At 43.8% G+C, this 19,620-nt stretch overlaps 1 protein-coding gene across 1 annotated transcript in view; it reads left to right on the plus strand.

Annotated features, from left to right (window-relative positions):
• SLC9A9 (solute carrier family 9 member A9) overlaps window positions 1-19,620 on the plus strand; it is a 530,630-nt gene that overhangs the window by 230,964 nt on the left and 280,046 nt on the right. Inside the window, exons 7-8 of the mRNA XM_063114568.1 lie at window positions 10,098-10,236; window positions 14,448-14,553. Of these exons, the coding sequence (XP_062970638.1) occupies window positions 10,098-10,236; window positions 14,448-14,553 (245 nt within the window). The remainder of the gene's footprint in view (window positions 1-10,097; window positions 10,237-14,447; window positions 14,554-19,620) is intronic.

A 19,620-nucleotide genomic window follows, 5' to 3' on the forward strand; every position in this document is an offset into this window, starting at 1 on the left:
GTACAAGAGAAAATTTCTCAAAGCACACAGACTAATTCAATTCTGACAAGTCATTTCAAGCTAAATTGCAAAGTGATTTAAGATCTCCTTTCAGAGAAAATGCACATGTAATTCATAACAAACCTCCTTTAACTCTTCTTCCCTTTTAACCAATTTTAAACTCAGAGCTCTCTTTGTCACCTTAAAGTTGGAACTTAATGGACCAGAGCCACTCAGGAATCTGTCAAAGGCTTCATTCTGTGCCGAAATTTGTAACTGTCCTTGATGTCATTGTCAACCCGGGTTCCCACCTAAATCACCAGCGCCCCCATCTCATCCTCTTTGAGGTGCTACTTCTTACTGTGTGTTTGGCCATTTCCAATGTCAGGATTTGGGTGAACACAGGAGAGCCACATTGCTTTCCTGGTGGACCTGGAGGAAGTGGGAAAATGGCACTTCAGTGGCCACTGGGGTGAGAGGTTCCTTCAGGCCACATTATCCAACTGTCTAGTGCATGAATTTCCTCCCCAGCACCCTGGCAAGTAACTCTTTCATCCTATATTTAAGCATCTCCAACTACAGAGAACTCACTACCCTTTTACAGAGCCCATCTCATTTTCCATCAGATCTAAAAATTAGGAAATTTCAAAATAGAATATAAAGCTGAAATTCGTCTTCCTGTGATATTTTACTTTTGCACTTTATCTTGCCTTCTAGAAACACAAAGAATGAGGCCAGTCCTTCCTCCGTGTGACCACCTTTCAAATGCTCGCTGCATCTGTCTCTGCTGAATTCATCTATCCTATAAACTCTCGTACTTCCCTCAGCCTTCCTCATCAGCACCCCACTCTTCTTCCCGTGGTCTGCTGCTGTTGGTCAGGTCTCAGTTGGGAAGTGACATCCAGCCTGGCTGTTTCAGCCTTTAAAGAGTGCAGTGGGGTCATGCCGTCTCCTGGCCGGTTTTCTCTGGCATTACCATAGACTTCACCAGGAATATTCCTGACCACATCTCTCCTCCACCCCAGACCTTCCAGTGGCTGCCCTTTTACCTGCAGAAGAAAATCCTGACAATGACCTAAAAGGTTCTTCATGTTGTGAGGCCCCCTCCCACAAGAATGCACTTACACGCCACTCGTGCAGAAAAGGACAGTTTATTCACTCCAGCTGGCCAGCCTCCATCTCCCAAGGTGCAACCAAGGAAGAGCGGCCATTAGGCCTTGGTCTTTGGGGTTTATAAAGAGGCACAAACTACATCCCGTTGGCACACGGCTTTGTCCAGGTGCACAAAGCAGGCGAGGGGGCTTGGTCACAAAGGCCAAGAATGAGCCATTCGAGCAGTCAGGCATACAAGTTTTCATTGTGTATGGTTCCTGTTTCCATGTAATAGTTCACGGTGTATGGCTCCTGTTTCTATGCAATTGTTTTTTGTTTCTATGAAAAGGTCAGCGGTTTCTCATGCGGGGGCGGGGGGGGTAGTCTGCAGGTCAGACAGTGGGTAAAATGGAGTTACTCAGGTTAAGAAGCAATTCTACAGAAGCAGACAGCGTACATTATCAGGGTATAGGGAGCTCTATTTCATTCACACCTGGTGCTGGCCCCAGTTCAGCCCTGTCTCCCACCACTCTCCCCTCACTCGTGTCCCCCCAGCCACCCTGGCCTTGTTGAGGCTCCTCAGACCCACTGCGGAAGCTCTGTTTCAGGACCTAGAAAACTTCACTGGACAGTCTTTCTCAGAGAAGACTTTTCTGACCATCCTAACTAACGCAGTGGCCCACGACTCTATCCCAGCTCTCATGCCGCTATATTTTTTGCATCCAGTCCTGTCATTAAATCATACGTTTATTTGCTTTGCTGTTAATTATGTTGTCTTCTCCACTGAAATGTAAGGAACATGAGGTGAGGAGCTGTTTGTTCCCTGCGGTATCTGCAGTGCCTAGAACAATATCTGCACTTAGTAGGCGCTCAACAGATATTCGTTGATGGAGTGAATCAGTTAATTCACCCTGAGGTTGTATTATGCTGGGGGCAGTCGTAATACAGTAACTTATACTTTTCACAGAATTCTCCTCGTCTTTTTCTCCTGTGCTTGACATCAAAATGGCAAAATGGTATTTGTCGAGGATTTGGAAAATCACTCTCTGGAATAAATTGGGATACTTAGGGAGAGTCATTAAATGGTCCCTCAGAAGCTGAAAGAGTTAATTAATACACCTCCCCACACACAGCTCTTCACTCTGCAGGGTCGTTGGCCCTTGGGAAGGAGAAACCCTTTGGTTCTAACTCGAGCTCCACAAACTTCTGGCCAGGACCTCTTATTATTAAGAGGCAGCTCTTCTAACCTCCCAGGGTGCCTGGAATGCCCCCAATTCCTGAAGTCATTATGTTTTACTGCAGGTTCTCTTGACAGAGCTTCATCAGCCTTTGGCAGAACATAAGCCAGAATAATGGGCAGGCAGATGCCAGAAAGAATTCCAAAGTGTACACACAATTCTTGGCCCCATAAAAATCAATTCCTTATTCATAATTAAGCAACTTCTTTGAGAAAGGTAGATTGGTACGGTTATTAAAAGATAAATAATAGATAAGAATCTACTTGGTTTTCTTTCTTTTTTTTTTAATATGCAAAGAATTTTAAACACAAAAAGCACTGTAATTATTTTTCCTTCTACTTTTTTCTTACCTAGACACCCAGGCCCCATAAAACTAAGCAGCTTTTACAAATTTTCATTGCCCTCTATGTTGTGTTACTCCTTAAAAAGTGTCTTTAGAAGCAGAATGACAAGTCCAGATGGGGAGAAAAGAAACTAGAAGCACCCAACATAAACATCACAAGATGTGTCACCCCATGGGCCTCTTCCTGTCTTCCAGGCTGGGGTTAGGGACTAGAGCTGAAAATAAAAGTTGTAAGCAGCGGCTCCATGCTAAACAGAGCAGCAGGACCCCAGGCAGTCAGGACTCCACACCTCCCAACTGGTTTAGCTGGCTATGGAATCAGCCCCATCTCCCCACCCTATGCACCCCCTTTTCCTCAAATCAGTATACCAAAGGGGGTGGGAGGCAAGGAGGAGTTATCCAGAGAGAGTGCAGTGTTTGAGGTGTGACACTGTTACCCAGTCATCCCTCCCTGTGAAGGTGCATCCTCTCCCCAAAGCCAAGCAGCAGGGCTTCCACTGGCAGTGCAAAGAAAGACTGGAGTTGCCTGCAGACGCATGGCTGCCAGCTCGTTCCCCAGTGGAGGAACCTGCAGCGGGGCTGAGGCCTTCTCCAAGCAGAGCAAGGGAAGGGAGTTCCTAGATTCGGCTTTCTGGGGTGCGGAGAACAGGATCAAACAAGAACACAGGGACTGGTGCCTCCTCTGGCCTAGAGAGTTCTGAAAGCAGGAGTCTGCTGGAACAGGACCTAAGGCTCCCTGGTTTGGTGTGTCTGGAGAGTAGGTGAGGTGATCCCACCCAGCCCAGGGCTCTATGGCCTATGGAAGGTGCTCAGGGAACCCACATTAAGGAGGTTGGGAGTCAGGAGAGGGGTGAGAACCACCACGCTGCCTAAGTGGTCACTGATCTAAGCCATGGAAACAGGCTGGGAATACGTGTAGCTGGCTAGGCAGATGAAAGATTGAGTGGCATCTGTGAGGGACTTCTCAACAAAATGGAGGTGCCACCACATCAGCAAAGGTCCCCAAAAGAGGGGTCGAGCAGGCACCAGAGGGAGGCCAGGGACCCTGCCTGCCATTAACAAGCAGTTGGCCACAAAAGGAGAAGAGCTGGGCTGCCCATCCCCCTCCAGGTTTCCAGCACTAGGGAGCGTGGTACCCAGATGGGAGGAGGAGGAATCTGCTGCCTCTCTCCCTTCCAAGTCATCCTGCTGATGCTCTAGAATGTTCTGCAGGGAGAACAAGAATCCTGCTTTGAAGACTTAGGTTTTAAGTTGTACTGCACTAAGTTTTAATAACTAAGAGGAATTGAGTAATGGAATTTGACCAACACATCATTAATGGAACTACTTACCCAGCACGGAAGGGGATTCAATACAGTACAGCTGGAAGCAGTGATTGGAAAAACAATAAACCATTTCATATTTATGTCCCAACTAATCAAGAACTCTTCAATGGACTAGTGCCAAGAGTTGGAAATTTTTTTGTTAGGAATTAAAGATTTGGCAAAGAGAATGGAAAGTTCTTTTGTATATCTTTGGCTATAGTAATCATTTTCTCATTTTTTGTTTTAATGATGAAATTCATACAAATCCTGAAAGGGATACCATGTGTTTGCTTACTAGTTTCTCTTTGAGTTTCAAAGTGACATTTATTTCGTGTTAACAAAGCAGGTGGGACTGGACTGGAGGGTGGAGAAGCGGGCTGTCCCGACAGGGCAGCCGGGGTGGCCGGTGGGCTGCGGGAGCTGGGAGACCGTCCACAGAGTGTGCGACACTCCCTGCCCGGGAGCTTGAGCTCGCTGGGTAGCTTCTGAATAACTGTAGGTCACAACGCTTTAGCAGTAGCAGTAAAGAATATCAGGGGTGGATGCTGTTGGAAACTACGAGACCTTGAGGAAGGTGGTAATGACCTGGAGACAGACACCAAGAGGGCTCCAGAATGGAAAGTGGCCAGAGTCTCAGGGGGACGGTGCTGTTGGCACTGATGGCGGTGTCATGTGTCTGTATAATCCTTTCCCCACCTGTGACTCATTTCACTCCCAGCATCATTTCACTCGCAGCATCTCCTCTTCCTTTTCTTTTCTTACTTCTCCCCACCATCCTTCTCCAACTTCTTCATCACTAGAATTTATTGTGCATTTACTGAGCATTGACTGCATGCCACCCACCATTGTGCACAAAAACAACTTCTATGATCAAATGATCCCTGTCACCCAGAGATCCCAGACCAGGGACCAGTCAAGGTGTGAGAGACAAGTGATGAAATTTTAGTTGTTTGAGTTGAGGTTTTGATTGAACATTTAGTTTGAAATGCATCTATAGAACTAAACCAAGCTCTCAAAGAAAGAGAGTTCTTATCTAGTTTTTACTAGGTGCCAGGCTCCGTTTCAAGTGCTTTAGAAACATTAATTCATTGAACTCTCATAGTAACTTCATATGGTAAGTACTACTATTATCATGCTCATTTTATAGAGACTGAGGTACAGAAAGTTTAACTGGCTCAAGATCACACAGCCAATAAGTGGCAGAGCTGAGATTTACACCAAGATCTCAGGTTCGGATTCTATGCTCTTAATGCTACCTAAACTGTGTGCTTGCAGGAGCATCATGTGGGTGAAAACATGGGTTGTAGAGAAACACGGGAGTCTCCATCATGTCTGCGACTCTTAAACGGTACAGCGAGCAAAATGATCCTTATTCATGTTGCTTTCATCAAAGGAATTTAAGATATTTCATCCATTGAAAAAAATTTTAGTAAAAGATGCTGCACACGTTTATTTCTGAGTATGGATACCATACCCTGTCATCAAACTAGTTTTTGCTGAATAATCTGTTCCTGAACAGAACAAATCAATAACCTGAACTTATTTCCAACTTATGAGATGAAATATTAAACACTGTGTATTTCTGGTCATGTCATTTTCAAGGATATCGGTTCCATCCAACTATTTCCCAGAAGTCTGGGGACTGTATGTCCCTCTTCATCAGTTTGTGCTATAAATAGTGCCTCTTCAGAGTGGTTTCTCAAAGAACAACCACCACGTAGGTTAACAGAAAATCCAATTCCTTCTTCCCTCCTCTCCCCTCTCCAGTATTTGCATCATGAATGGTTCAAGAATCTCCCTTGGAACAGTGGATACGTCCAAAGGGCTGAAATTGCTGGAACAATGTTGTTCCTCCCTTGGATTGAAGTTGGAAAACTCCATATGTGCTACCCAAACCCTTGGCTATTTCCATTCCCTCCCACAGATGCTGCTTCTAAATCCAGAGGCTTAGCATTGCAGCTGAAAACCAGAGTCTGGAGAGATGCCTCTTGCCAGGAGCTAGAGCCTGGAAGAACAACTTTCTAAAGTCCTGGCAGTCCAGGGCGATTCAACCTTCCTGAGCCATAAGGCTCCTGCCTGCTGACCCTCATTCCTCACCAGATGCTGCAGAGCTTGCCTGCAGAACACCGAATTTGGGGAGGTGCAGCTCAAGCTGAGTGTCCTGGCCTATTTCTGTCTCTGGGGCAGACCTTTGCCCAGGATGCTGAGAACATCCCTTCCCTCCTTGATCTGCCAAGCCAAGAGATCCACAATAAATATGACAGCTTTTTAGCCTCACTCCTAAGGCCCTTTCCCTGGGATGCCTGCCTAGTGCCTCTCCTCCCTGGACACCCTTCTGTTCCTATGCGAGAGGGACTAGTTCTCCTCCGGCAACCTCAAAGTTTGGTGTGCCGGGAGGACAGCCACACCCCATCTACCAGTAGTTGGACTGAGGCCTGGGTTAGCCACAGCACTCTGCTGTCTGTCATTGTCAGACTTGTGGAAGTTCCTAGCACAATGATGATGACGGTGGTGAAGATGCATTCACTGAGTGTTTATTCTGAGTGTACCTCATTCACTCAGTGAATGGCTCTACAATCCACCAGATACATATGCGAGTTTAAAATGTGTCTCATATCCTCACAACATTTCTGGGACATAAGTGCTCCTATTACCTCCATTTTACAGATGATGTAACTGAGTCTAGGCATGTATGAAGCCATTCATCCAATAAGTGTCAAATCTTAAGCTCAAGTTAAGAGGCTCAAGTGTCAGTTTCAAGATTTGGTTGATAAACCTAAAAGTAGCCACGACAGAACTACATATAGTCAGTGCCTAATAAAAAATGTGCGGATGGCGATTCATTTCAAGAGACAACTAGCTTTTGCAAGTCTCCTTTCTTCCTGCCTTTCTTCCTTTCTACTTTCCAGTCATCCTGCCTTCATTCCATCGGCCTTTAGGCAGCCTGCCATGTGCCAGGCACCAGCTGTGTCCTGGGCATGCAAAGAGGAGTGAGACCCGGGCCAAGGCTGGCAAAGCTTATAGTCCAGGAGCAGAAGCCACACATGAAGCCGGTTTCTGTGATAAGCCCCAAGTCTCCGCTGCTGGTGGGACAGGAGAGAGGGTGCTGTTGCCCCATTCAACACACACTATGCTCTTATGCTTGTGTCCAGAGAGTTGCTGCCCATGCTCCATCCCAGGCACGAACATCAGAGGTTCTGGTACCTGAATATCTATTGTCCTTACAGTCAGTGTGACACTGTCACTCAACTATCCTGATGTGGGTTTATGGTTTCCTCCCGACAAAATCACTTTTCTAAGGCAGAAACGAGAAATCTATATTGTGAATTTAGTAGGTGTGTGATCCTAATTTATCTGATCCATACTTTTTTTTAATAGAAAGAAGGAAAGGAAGGAAAGAAAGAAGGAAGAAAGGAAAGAAAAATAAACTGCCCAGTTTATCTTGCAAAGATATTACAGGATCAAATAAAGTTATAATGGAGGCCAAGAGGACTAAATATTATGTAAATGTGAGGCCTTCTATATAATCTTAACATGGAACTTAAGGCTCTGAGTGACGCCACCTCACCCACCTGTCCCCTCTGCTGTGCCCACCCACATGCTCCCTGGGTTCCACCGTAACCACAGCTACACTTTGCATGTGCCCTGAACTTCCCTGCCTCCTGGCCTTTCCACTGCCCAGAGTACCATCTCTGCATCACTGTCTGATGACTCACCACCTTCCTCAAATGCCATCACCTTTATTCTAAAATAGCGCGCCTTTCCTTCTTTGTATCATTAAATGTGCATCTCTCACAAAATCACCTCAGCACTGGGACTGGAGCCCTCTGTCATTGATATCTTGGCCTCTCTGACTAGGTATGTCTTGCATATCTCAGGTGTTCAGTAAAATGTTTGTTGGATCAAATTCTGCCTCCCTCCTCTGTGCTCTTACCTACCTGTGTCCAGTACCCTGTACCTAATGCACATGTGGCACTCAGCAGGCACCCAGTTCCTATGTCCTGGGAAGCTTTAGGGCCAAAAAGATCAATGGACAATCTCCATAGTTCAAGGGAGTTAAGCTTTTTTCTTCAGATAAGTCAAACGTCTCAGGGAAGGGCATGAAGTTAGCAAATGAAATGCCTATACCCTGCCAGGTGGGTGGGAAGAGAAAAATGTCTCCTGAAGGGCAGACTGCAGATCAGTGGGGCTATGTGCAGCCCCACTGCAGATGATTTTAGATGGCACACAGGTGAGCTTTTTCCCCAAATTATATGTTTTCACATATATTAAAAAGAAATATAATTAGCACATCAAACTTATGATTTCATAGATATTTTTTACTAAAATCTCTTGCATTTGTATAAAAATGAGTTGATTTCCAGAAAAACATTCCATAAATAACGGTACAGGACATGGCCAAATGACGCGATGGTGGTGTCCCAAGTCCAGAAGCACCAGGACAGAGAAAGCACTTCGGGGGCATGGAGGGGCAGCAGGTTAAAGAATAAAGGTGCCTGTTCTGTGTGTCAGCTCTGCTGGTGGCAGCCTCAGGAATTAACAAAATTATTTACTAAGCTGTGTTACTGTGCAAAAACCTGTATTTGAAAGGCAGAATGCAAATTGGATGTTTTCTTTTCACTACTGTTTCTGCACTGGAATGAAGAAATACGCTGGTGAATGTCAACAGGAACACACGGAGCCTCACAGCCTCGGGTGCCAGGCTTTCTAATGGCCACTGGGTTTGACACCTTTTCTCGGGAGTGGCAGATACAAAGGACCCAAATTTGGGTTTGCTTTTCCTTTTTTCTGCAAAGCACAACACTTTACAAAAAGAAAAACACTTCAAAGGTAGTCCTTTCTCGCATACATTTTGAGAGTCCATTCAAGATCCACATTCATCTTCCTTCTCCAATTACGGGATCAAAGCAGAAGTGTTTGGCCTACTTTGGGGTTTAAAGACGTGGAGGGAAAAACTAACAACATTTAAAACTACCTTTTTTTTGCCACATATCTTCCTGTAGGAGAACTGGAATCTGCTCTCCCTACTCTCTCTTAACTAGTCTCTGGACACAAAAAGTCAGGCAAAGATGCTCTAATCATCCAAGCCATAAAAGACTCAGTCACATCTCTGTAAATTCTTCCTAATCTCAGTCAGTGCATCTACTGTACTTTTTGCTCTTTACACAGCTACAAAGTCTCATCCAAAACCCACTGCCAAACTCTTGATTTTTCCTGAGTAGTTTTAAACACCCTGTGTTAAAATAAAAACTGAAAAAAAAAAATATGGAATGGTATGTCATTAGTCTCCCTTAAGCTACTGATTCTAGCGCATCTGTTCACTTTAATGCTACAATATGGAGTTCATATTTCCTAAAATAGGACATGCCTGTCCTTCATATTAACACTCTGGGATTTGAAGCCCTGGTTAAAAAAAAAATAGCAAATATGATGTTCTCAAAAATATTTAAGTGAACAGACTGCCTATTGGTGGATTGATTTTTCTCTACGGAAATAAAACTGTTGGCAGCCACCAAAATTGGGGTATAAAAGATGACCTCAGGCAGCTGCTGCCATTTGTTTCAGTGGGAAATGAGGGTTTTGTCTCTCCCTGGGGGTTAATATCGTAATGTTCTGAACACCCATCAGTGCCCTGTTTCTGAAGGGTTACACTGGAGAGGAGGAATGCTTCGTGGTTTATGACAAGATCACGGCAGAATATTTTGTACACGCTGTGATTTGTATCGCCCATTTGTGCTCGGGCCATAAAAGTGCACTTTTTATCAGGAACGTTTGTGAATATATAACAGCACTGAAGACATACGGCCACTAAATAATTCACAGTTATCTATCTTCTCAGCAGATTCCTTATACACCCACCGTGCTTTAAAGCCTAGTTTGCTCAGAAACAATATTCTTTGCAACACTTCCAATATAAACACGTGTACTGACTGGCAGCAGTACCTGGATGCTGTGGGTTGAGCTGTAAAGAAGGGGAGCTTTCTGCCTCCCCCACCTCTCGCTGTCTTTGTTAGCTTCCCCACAACTCTTCTGACCTGCATCCAACCGCACAGGAAAACAAGCTTCTCCCAGAAGTGAGTATGAAATCCGGGTCTGTAAGATAGGAGTCCCTGACTAACATTCACCCTCTTCTCTTTTCAGCTCTATATCCATTTACAGTCCCAAGGAGAATCCAAATGCATTTGACACTGTGGCGTTCTTCCAGTCCGTGGGGAATTTCCTGGGGATCTTCGCTGGCTCATTTGCAATGGGTTCTGCGTACGCTGTTGTCACAGCGCTGATATCCTTTGTCTGCGTGTGGAAAGCGGGGAACTGTTAAAGCAGTCAATGTCCATGGAATGTTTTTGAGGATGGACAACCTCCAGGCCAGTAAACGACTAGATAGTCTGGTTCAAGTTTGATACAGCACTGCCAAGGCCATGTTGTTTCTGAGTTGTCCCTGGAGGCATAGGTTGGCACCAGTGGCAGAGGGGACCAAGACTCTTTTCTTGTCCAAGGTCAATTCTAGCACGATTGACACTTTGATCCTAGGACATCAACAGCCTTAAAAAAAAATTGCCACTTACGAAAAGTAGTGGGCATGGGCATGAGGATTGGCCATGGAAGGGTCAGGCACAGGACAGGATTAACAGGGGGTGATAAACTGGCTGTGCTCTGCCTCCTTTTCAAGCTGGGTCAATCACTAGCTTAGCAGGCCAAGCCAAAGATCACTGTGGGTTTAAACAAGCATCCACAGCTACTTCATGGAAGGAAACCTGCAAGCAATGCAGAAATGACATGTTTGCCATATCTGGGCAAATGTGTCATCAGGAGCCAGGAGGATGGTGCAGTCCCTAGAGGATCTGAGCCAGGTGGGGCTGTTCACTCAGAACAGTTGCATGGGGCAAAAGTTAGAGTTGGGGAGAAAAGACAGAGGCCAATGTCAAGGTGAGGCTCAGTGGAGGCCACAGAGGAGAGGCAGAGCAAGAGACCCAGGCCATAGACCTTGGGAAAAGAGGAAGGCGTATGCCAGGGGGGTCAGGGCTGCCCCAGGTGAAGAAAGCGCAAAATGTTGGGAACTTTTTCCACGGGGACTGGCCCAGAGATTTACTGAGCAACTGCTAAAAGACTCAATTCTGCTGAGGGTGTCTAAGAAGAGTCTGATGAGTAAAACACAGTCCCTGCCCTCAGTGAGTGACAGCTTGGAAGGACCCGTGTTACCTTAAGAGTTGGGCAGAAGGCAAGTGCCAAAGCCACATCCAAGTTATTGGGACTATAAATATTCAAATGGGGATGAGGCCATTGTGTCTGGAACAGTCCACTAGGCTCTCAGCCAGCCTTATGAGTCCAGAAAATAATTTGAAAAGCAGTATTTGCATGCAGAGTAGAACTTGGGCTTGGCCTGGCAGACAGGTAGGACACAGGCAAAGCCATGTGTAAGGGGTCAGCAGGGGGACCAGCATACTTTAAGGTGTGGAGGTGGGACTGATGCGGCACATGGTGGGTGTGCCTGAGAGGACCAGAGGGCTCAGGCTGTGAGAAGCGGAGGACCAGGAGATGCGGGAAGTATGGAGGCAGCTTGGGGTACCTTGGGAGGTTCTTTAAGAGAGTCTGAGCTTCTTTCTGTAGTCCACAGTGAGCTGCTGAAGGTTTCGGCTCAGCAGAGTGACACGATCACAGTTCTGTTTTTAAAACATAGGTGAGGAAATTGTGATGAGGAACTGTGTGGCAGCATCAGGAAGGAAAGGATGTTTAGAAGGAAAGACCTCTAAGACTTAGTGATCAGTTAGTTATAAGAGATAAAGAAGAGGAGAGAGGCAAAGGCCACTCTGAAGCTTCATCCTGGAAACCTCGGCCGATGGCACCTCCTCCATTGAGAGAAATAAAGCCAGTCAGAAAAAGTAAGGCTGGTTTCCAACAGCAGCAACAACAAGCGATCTACCCAGTCCTGACACATCAGGCCCCACTCCTTGCTTTAGGTGCACTGCCTCATGTAACCTGTATCATGATCATATCTGCAGATACTGTTTTTATGGGACACTGAAGTTTAGAAAGGGTCACACAGCCAGAGAGTGAACCAGGAGGCAGACAGTGCTGTTAATCACAGACCACTATTGCCTCTCATTAGGTGTTGTTTAGAATAGAATAATAGTAATGGTGCTAGGAACGCTTAGTGGACATCTAGAGTGCCCCAGGGCCTCTATGTGCGTCTCTTCATTTAAATCAGTACTGTGAGACAGGTTACTATTATCCTCGCTTTGCACATGAGGAAACTGAGGCTCAAGAAGGCCAAGTAGCTCACTCTGGATCACACATTAGTACTAATAGGCACAAGAATAATAATAATATCATCTAACAGTTACTGAGAACTTTACTATGTACCAAGCCATTGCCCTAAGCACTGTGCATGGATTACAAGACCCATGGAAAGTAGATACTGGTATTATCCCCATTTTACAGCTGAAGAAACTCAGACACATACAGGCTCATTAACTTGGCTAAGGCCATAAAACTAGGACATTTCAGGGCCAGGATTCACACCCTGGCTTTTGGGCTCTGGAGCCTGCTCTGGGTGAAGCTGCAATCAGAACTCTTCCTTGCCTGACATGAGGGAAGCTGTGGACACATAAGTAAACAGGTTGACAAGGGAAGGAAAAAAATTCCTGGAGATTGAAAATCTGCTGTGAGGTTGTTTCAGATCAGATCAGATCAGATTGGAGGAAAGAGTGTAGCAACAGAAGAGAGGGGGCTTAGTGGCATGATTAGTCATGCAGCACTTGATGGCTTTTAATAGGCTGTACAAACACAGGCTGTGAGGGAAGCAGGTGCCTGCTGTGGTCCCCTCCACCTCAGTGACCTCGATACCTCGTCCGTACTGAGGCAAATCCCAGGTTGTAGGTTCCTGGGCTCTGGATTGGGAAGGTTGACCCAGAACTAAACTGTTTTCTGGTGGAGGCTTCAGGTGGTGAAAGAAAAGAATGCTCATTAGGCAAGTGTTATTCTGTTTAAATTGGCCTGAGGCTTCTCTCTAAACAAGCTGGAAGAGGGAATTCAGAGGAATTAACCCCACCGAAACAAAGCCTTCTCCCCATGTAACAAAAGGGGATGTTGAAAAAGGATCTAAAGGCAGCCTATTTTTTACTCCAGATAAAGAACTGCTTCCAGATCCTTATTGATTCTATTTCCAGGAAAGATGATTTACAACAAGATTAATTCATATTACAGTAATAGAAAAAATTACTTGTTGCATGCCTGATGCTGTTCTGAATATTTAATATGTGTTAACTGGTTTATGTACCCATAAGGTAGGTTGCATGATTATCCCCATTTTTAGATGGGAAAACCAAGGAATAAAGTGCTCAAGAGATGCATCCAAGTGGGTATGTTGACTCTGAACCCAGATGGAGTTGGTTCCAGAGGCCACACTCCCAACCGTGATGTTATTCTGCCTCTCCGTATTGTATACGTCCTAAAATTTCACAAAACACTCTTAACATGCTTCTTCTTTTCTCTCCACACTGGGGAGCAGATATCATTCTTATTGCCAATTCACAAAGAGTAGAAATGAGGCTCAGAGAGCCTAATACACTGCTCCGAAATCACGCAGCCATTGACTGACAGAGCCAAGAGTCGTAACCAGATCTTCCACCCCAGAGGTCATGCTTTTGCTTCCCTGCCCCCCTGCTAAACATCTTTCAGTGTGGAATCTTCTTTAGATTTTGTTCTAAACACATAAACATGCAACATGACCACATCTCCTGAATTGTCAGGGCATTTCGTACCCAATGTGGTCATGACTGCCATGTAACCTTTTCCATGGATCACATACTCCTAATCATCTCCCCATACGCATTCTCTGTGTAACTCGGATCACTGTCCCTTTGGTCTATTTGCAATTTATAGACTATTGACCAAGCGTCATCCTTGCCAAAATGAGCCATTGCCTGCCAAAGGGCATCTTGTCTGACCTAGAAATAATATACTTCCTCCTCCATTCTCTTTATATCAAGAGGGCATGGGCAGCTTCCCTGTCCCTAAATGTAACTGCTTCTCCTGATTCAATTTCCATTCCCCAGAGAGAAGACTCTCTAGGGCTTCTGCCACAGCCTGCACTCCCCGGGAGCAGCGCCTGCGGGGGGTGAGGCGCCTGCGTGTCTTATCCCAGCCACACTCCTGGCCGCTGTAGTTCTCCCGAGGGACACCCCCCAGGGGCTGGGGGCGAATTATGCAAGAGGTTTCGTACCCACCGTTAGCTGATTTTATACTCTTGGTAAGACCGCTTTTCTATTTGAACACAGGTTTGAATTTTCATGGGTGTGTTCAGCCCCCAGCGAAGCATGGAGCTCACGCTGGCTTTCAAAGTAGGTCCTATGAGAGTTACCACCTTCCGGTCACATCCGAAGATCAGTTCTTTTACTCCAAAACTACCACTAACCAGATCAATGTTTCTCAGCCAAGAAAGGGGTTTAGATGTAAAAGCAATTGTTGTTTCCCTTAACGTGTCTTCATCACTTGACCAAATTTACCAGGCTGTGCGAGTTCCCGATGCTGGAAACAGGCCTGTTTTTCCTCCTCTCCTGGAGTGCCTTCCTGTCTGCCGAGGCTGCCGGCCTCACAGGTCAGTGCTTGTGCTGCATGGCGGGCTGGTGTGCGTGTGCATGCGTGTGTCAGGTGGACCTGCCCTGACACAGCTGGAGGTGAGCTGAAGTCTCTCCTAAATAGTGAGTGTGAGCGGTTTGTGTCAGAACCAGCCTCTTCTGGGTACCCTGGGGAGAAGGAATAATACTATTTCATCCATCTTGTACAAATAGCTTAGCAGAAGGTTTCCAAAACACTTTCCTTTCCTCTCCTTGCTGGACAGGAGGGGTGTTGAAATGTCTGGTTTGTAGTGGGGATGGATGACTTTACAAATGCAAGTGTCCACAGAGCATGGAAGGACATGCATACTGCCTGGAGAGGACAGTGGTGGCTTTCCCCTGGCTGCAAACAGCAGGCTCCAGTGAGCAGCCTCTCCAGAGCGTGCATGTCTACACATGTGTGTTCACGTTGCTGCACTGGCCCCATGGCAGGTCTGAAAACAATAGCCAATGTGGTGGCTCTAGAGTTCAGTGCCACTCACCACAGAAAGTCTGCACAGAGAGTTCTGTGAAATGGGAGAGTTGGTAGAGAGGGGCAGTCTAAGGCCCCAATGGCTGCCACCCTGCAAGCTGGATCCAGCAGTTGGATTGCCTCTCTGTAAGGGTTTGCGCTAGGATGGCTGCGACAACTGGGTGCTTTGCCATGTAGAAAAATCGCTACAGCTCTGAGCAAAATGTCAAAGCTACTTCTCTCCTTGGACCTAGTTCCCTGCTTCTCCCAGGTTTCAATCTGAGTGCCTTTCTTCTCAGAACACCTTAACCGACATGCAGGCAGTGAGAGTGCCTCCTAAGGTGTTAGCTGGTAACAAGGTGTGCTTCCCTGCATATTTGCATTTCAATAGGTGATGCTTTCAGTCTGAATAATAAATAGTAGTAAATGCCAGCGTATACTCGGGGTATAGCAAGAGACAGGTGCTGGCTAGCTTCCTTTCACAGATGATCTCATTAATTTACAGAAAGATTCGAAGTAAGAGACTATCCCCACTTTTCTCAGCCAACAGTAAGTAGTAGAGTTGGGATTTACAACTAGGAAATTCGATTCCAGGGCCTGGGCTCTTGGGCACCAAGCACCTCTACCTTGGATGAAACCCCACCTGCAGAGTACCAGGCAGACCTCCAAGAGTAGGAAGGAAGATAGTTGGGGCCGCAGGAGCTGCCTGGCCCTCTTGCTTCTTGGCTGGTCTGGCTCTCCTGTGAATGCCACAGCAGGTCCTTTAGTGATGATGGCCCTTCTCTCTAATCAGCTGGCCCAACTCACTGCACAGCCACACAGGCTGAGCTATTCCCACACGCTCCAAAGGTATCTGTCACTGATACGGAAAGCTACCTGCCAGCTTTTATGACACTATAGTCAAGATTACATTACCAGATTTTGCCCTACTGAGCCCTTGTATCCAAATTATTCCAACACAAAGTCTGTTATGTTAGTGCATTGTCATGTTATGAAGGAGGTCGCTGAAAAGCTTATGCGTTCCAAAGAATAATTATGTCCCTTCAATGAAATCATGGAGGTAAACCATTTACTCCAGAGATATTCAAAAAAATTTGGTTTCCTTTCCTCCACATTCTGTACCCAATTCAGCACTTAATGTAAAATGATCTAAGTATGCTAACAAGAAGAATAAATATGACTTTGCAAAAACATGATAATAAACATACACCATTGCTTAAGAATTACTACGTGTATGAAAATTGCCTATTTTCTGGTCCATTTTAGCAAGATCTTGTTCTATTAACTATTTTAAAGGTTATTGTCCATGGGGAACTCTATAAATTGCTAGTTCATCAGCACCTTGCTCTTTTACCACACTTTCCATCCTGATAGCCTTTCTGAATGCCACACAGACCACCTCTTATAAGCCAGCAGCCTGGGATGGATGGTGCTGCATGGTCCTCAGCCACTCCCAGGGGATGACTCGCTCCAGAGTCGTACTCCAGATTTAGGCAACGTGCCTAACAGGCATTTGATATGAACCAAACTCTAGTGTGAACATTTTCTATTGCCAGGGACCAATCCTGCTTAATTTTCAATTATTTATGTGTTTGTTTGTTTATTATTTAATCCTTGCCTATTTCCAAATTGGATTTCAGACAACTCATAACATGAGCCATGCATATCATGGGACCATTTAGTTGAGGGTAAATACTCAAGTGCTTTGAGACAGAGTTTTTCTACAAAATTAGGCAGCTGTTTGTTGCTGTGGTTTGCCAATAAATACAGTTCTGAGCTTTCTGGCAGCCGAAGGCAAAAGGGAAATGTGATGAGTTATATAGGAATAATACAGCATTATAAAAGGAGTTCATACATATTTTTAAAAAATGGACAAACTGGTTTTTTTGGTACTAAAATTTTAGGGGAATTTATCACACACATCCTTAAACAAGGGCCGTTGAACACCAGAATGAACAAGGTGTATAACAATAACTTTAGGGAAGATGGAGATCCATTCTACATGCAGTCATTTCTCATATCAACATTCAATAAAATCTGAGGGTGTGTTATCAAATTATAATTCCCTAAGGTCATTTCAATGTAATGATAAAATCTCTTTTCATAGGTAAACTAATATGATGCAAAGCTATGATCTACAAATTTTTTTTGAAAATGCTTACTGAATGAATACACAACAACAAATATAGTGAACTACGTAGAATGAGCTATTAGTTTACAAACTATAGAGGTAACAGCAATCATGGGTCTTGTACGGTTTCACTAACAACACATCATGCAGGTCCTAGAGACGCTGTTAACATGCAGTGGTTTCTCAGCAGAATTTCCAGAGCCTGACATTTCAAAGTGAGCCCTCAGGGACATTCACCAAGTAGACAGGGCTCTAGACTTTACACCTTTATTGGTTCCATGAATTAGATTTTCACCTAAGATTTCATTTGAGAAAAAGGATTTCTTCTACTTTAAACAAAGTACCTCTGTTTTTAAATATAGATTTTTCATTTTTTTCTTACAACCAAGGTGATACATATTCCTCACAGAAAATTTAGAAAATGTAGTTCACAGAAGGAAATAATATTACAATCACTATATTCTTACTGCCTATTAATAACTACTGTTAATATTTGGCTGTGTTCATCTAATTATTTATATATACATATATATAGAGAGAGATACTTAATTAAACATATACACTTAAATATACACATGCATGTATATATGCTATATGTAATTATATTTTTCTTATTTTTAAGTAGTTTGCTTTTTTCACCCAACAATTTACAGTGAATATTTTTCACAACATTAAATATTGTCGAAGGAACTTACCATAATTTGTTCTGCCAACCTTTTGATTGTTTACACTTTTTAATGTTCTTAACATTATTGCAATGATAATCTTTATAACTAAATGTATAAATTTTTATTTATAAAATGCCTAAAAATAAAATTTCTGGGTTAAGAAGAGGGCTAATATTTTAAGGTTTTGGAGAAATTTGTTCAAATCGTTCTCTAGAAAATTCGTATCCTTTATACTCCCCCAACAATGGAAAGGGGTGCTCATTCACTCACATCTCCACGACCCTTAATCTTATTAGTCTCTGTTAAGTTGTTAATCAAGTCCCATCTCCTTGTGGTTTACCTTTATTATATTTTTACGAGGGAAAGCATTTTAATGACATGTCATTGGCTCTTCGTGTCTCTCCTTTGGTGAACTACCTCTTTATGCGCTTTGTCCCTCTTCCTATTGAGATGTTTATCATTGTCACATTGTAGTTTAGTGGCTCTTTCTCTATTAAGAAAATTAACTTTTTGCCTGTCGTGCAGGCCATAAATATTCTTCAATTTATACTTGTTCTTTTTAAATATGTTCCCTTTTGTTTGTTGGGTTAAGGAAAAGAGGTTATATAGACATTTTCAAGTTTTATGTGGTTAATTTGATCTCCTTCTTAGAAAGCCCAAGTGTTTTTTAATGATAAAGTGTACCTTCTATTAAAAGTTGTCTGGTTTTATTTTTGCGTTGGAATCCAACTGGAGTTTGTTTTGATATGAGGTGTGGGGAGAGTAGGGATTTGATTTCTTCCCAAGTGGTAAGCCATCCGTCCTAATACCCATCAACCTTTACTTATGAATTTAAAACATCTGTGTGTGTATGTTCATACCAGGGCTCTTCAAAAAGTTGATGGAAGGATTTGTATTATCACTTAATTCAATTTTTCCATGAACTTTTTGAAGTACCCTCATATAGATGTGTGTATGTTATGGGCTTTCTGTTCCACTGGGCTTTTGTTATTCACTATTTGAGTTATTTCAGTTTTATGGTTTGTTCTGATATCTAGTAGATCAATCTGCCACTCCCCTTCCCCATTTTCAAATTCTCTTTTGCTGTACTCACACATTTAGTATTCCAGATGGACTTGAAAATAACTTTGGGATTATGGTTGGGGGTACATTAAACTTTGAGATTCATTTGTGAAGTGGTATTTTTATAATGTAGAGTCTTTCCACCCAGGAATATGTTATGTCTCTCCATTTATTTGAGTCATATTTTAAGGTCCTCAGTAAATTTTTTTAGTTGTCTTCACATTAGACCTACAAATTTCTTGTTAAGAATCTTTTTAGCTGCTTTATATTTAGGGGTGCTATAACGAATGGGAACTTCTTCCATAGTTTCTAACTGGTTATTGTTTGTGTATGTGCATCTAGATTTCACTACACTATTTGATTTATTCTCCATAGTTCTGCAATATAGAGCTAGAGGTGATATATAGAATTAGAATTCATGGGTCAAAGTTATAATAGACTATTAGGTCCATGAGGGCTTTATCAGCAGCAACAGAGTGGCTGAAGCACTCCAGGCACTCAATAAGTATCTTCTGAGCAACGGAATAAATTATTTTGGCTCAACAAAAGGAAAATTTTCCAAAATCTGAATTTTAGATTGCTTTATAAGATGGTATGTGCACTGTGCCTGATAATATTCCTGCAGATTCTACATAACCACTGGTCAGGATATTCCACAGCAGATCCATACGTCAAGTAAAGGATATATCATAAATTTCATTAATCTATAACTTTATTTCTCCAACTACGTTAAAAA

The sequence above is a fragment of the Cynocephalus volans genome, chromosome 11, assembly GCF_027409185.1.
Source record: "Cynocephalus volans isolate mCynVol1 chromosome 11, mCynVol1.pri, whole genome shotgun sequence".
NCBI classification, from domain to species: Eukaryota; Metazoa; Chordata; class Mammalia; order Dermoptera; family Cynocephalidae; genus Cynocephalus; species Cynocephalus volans.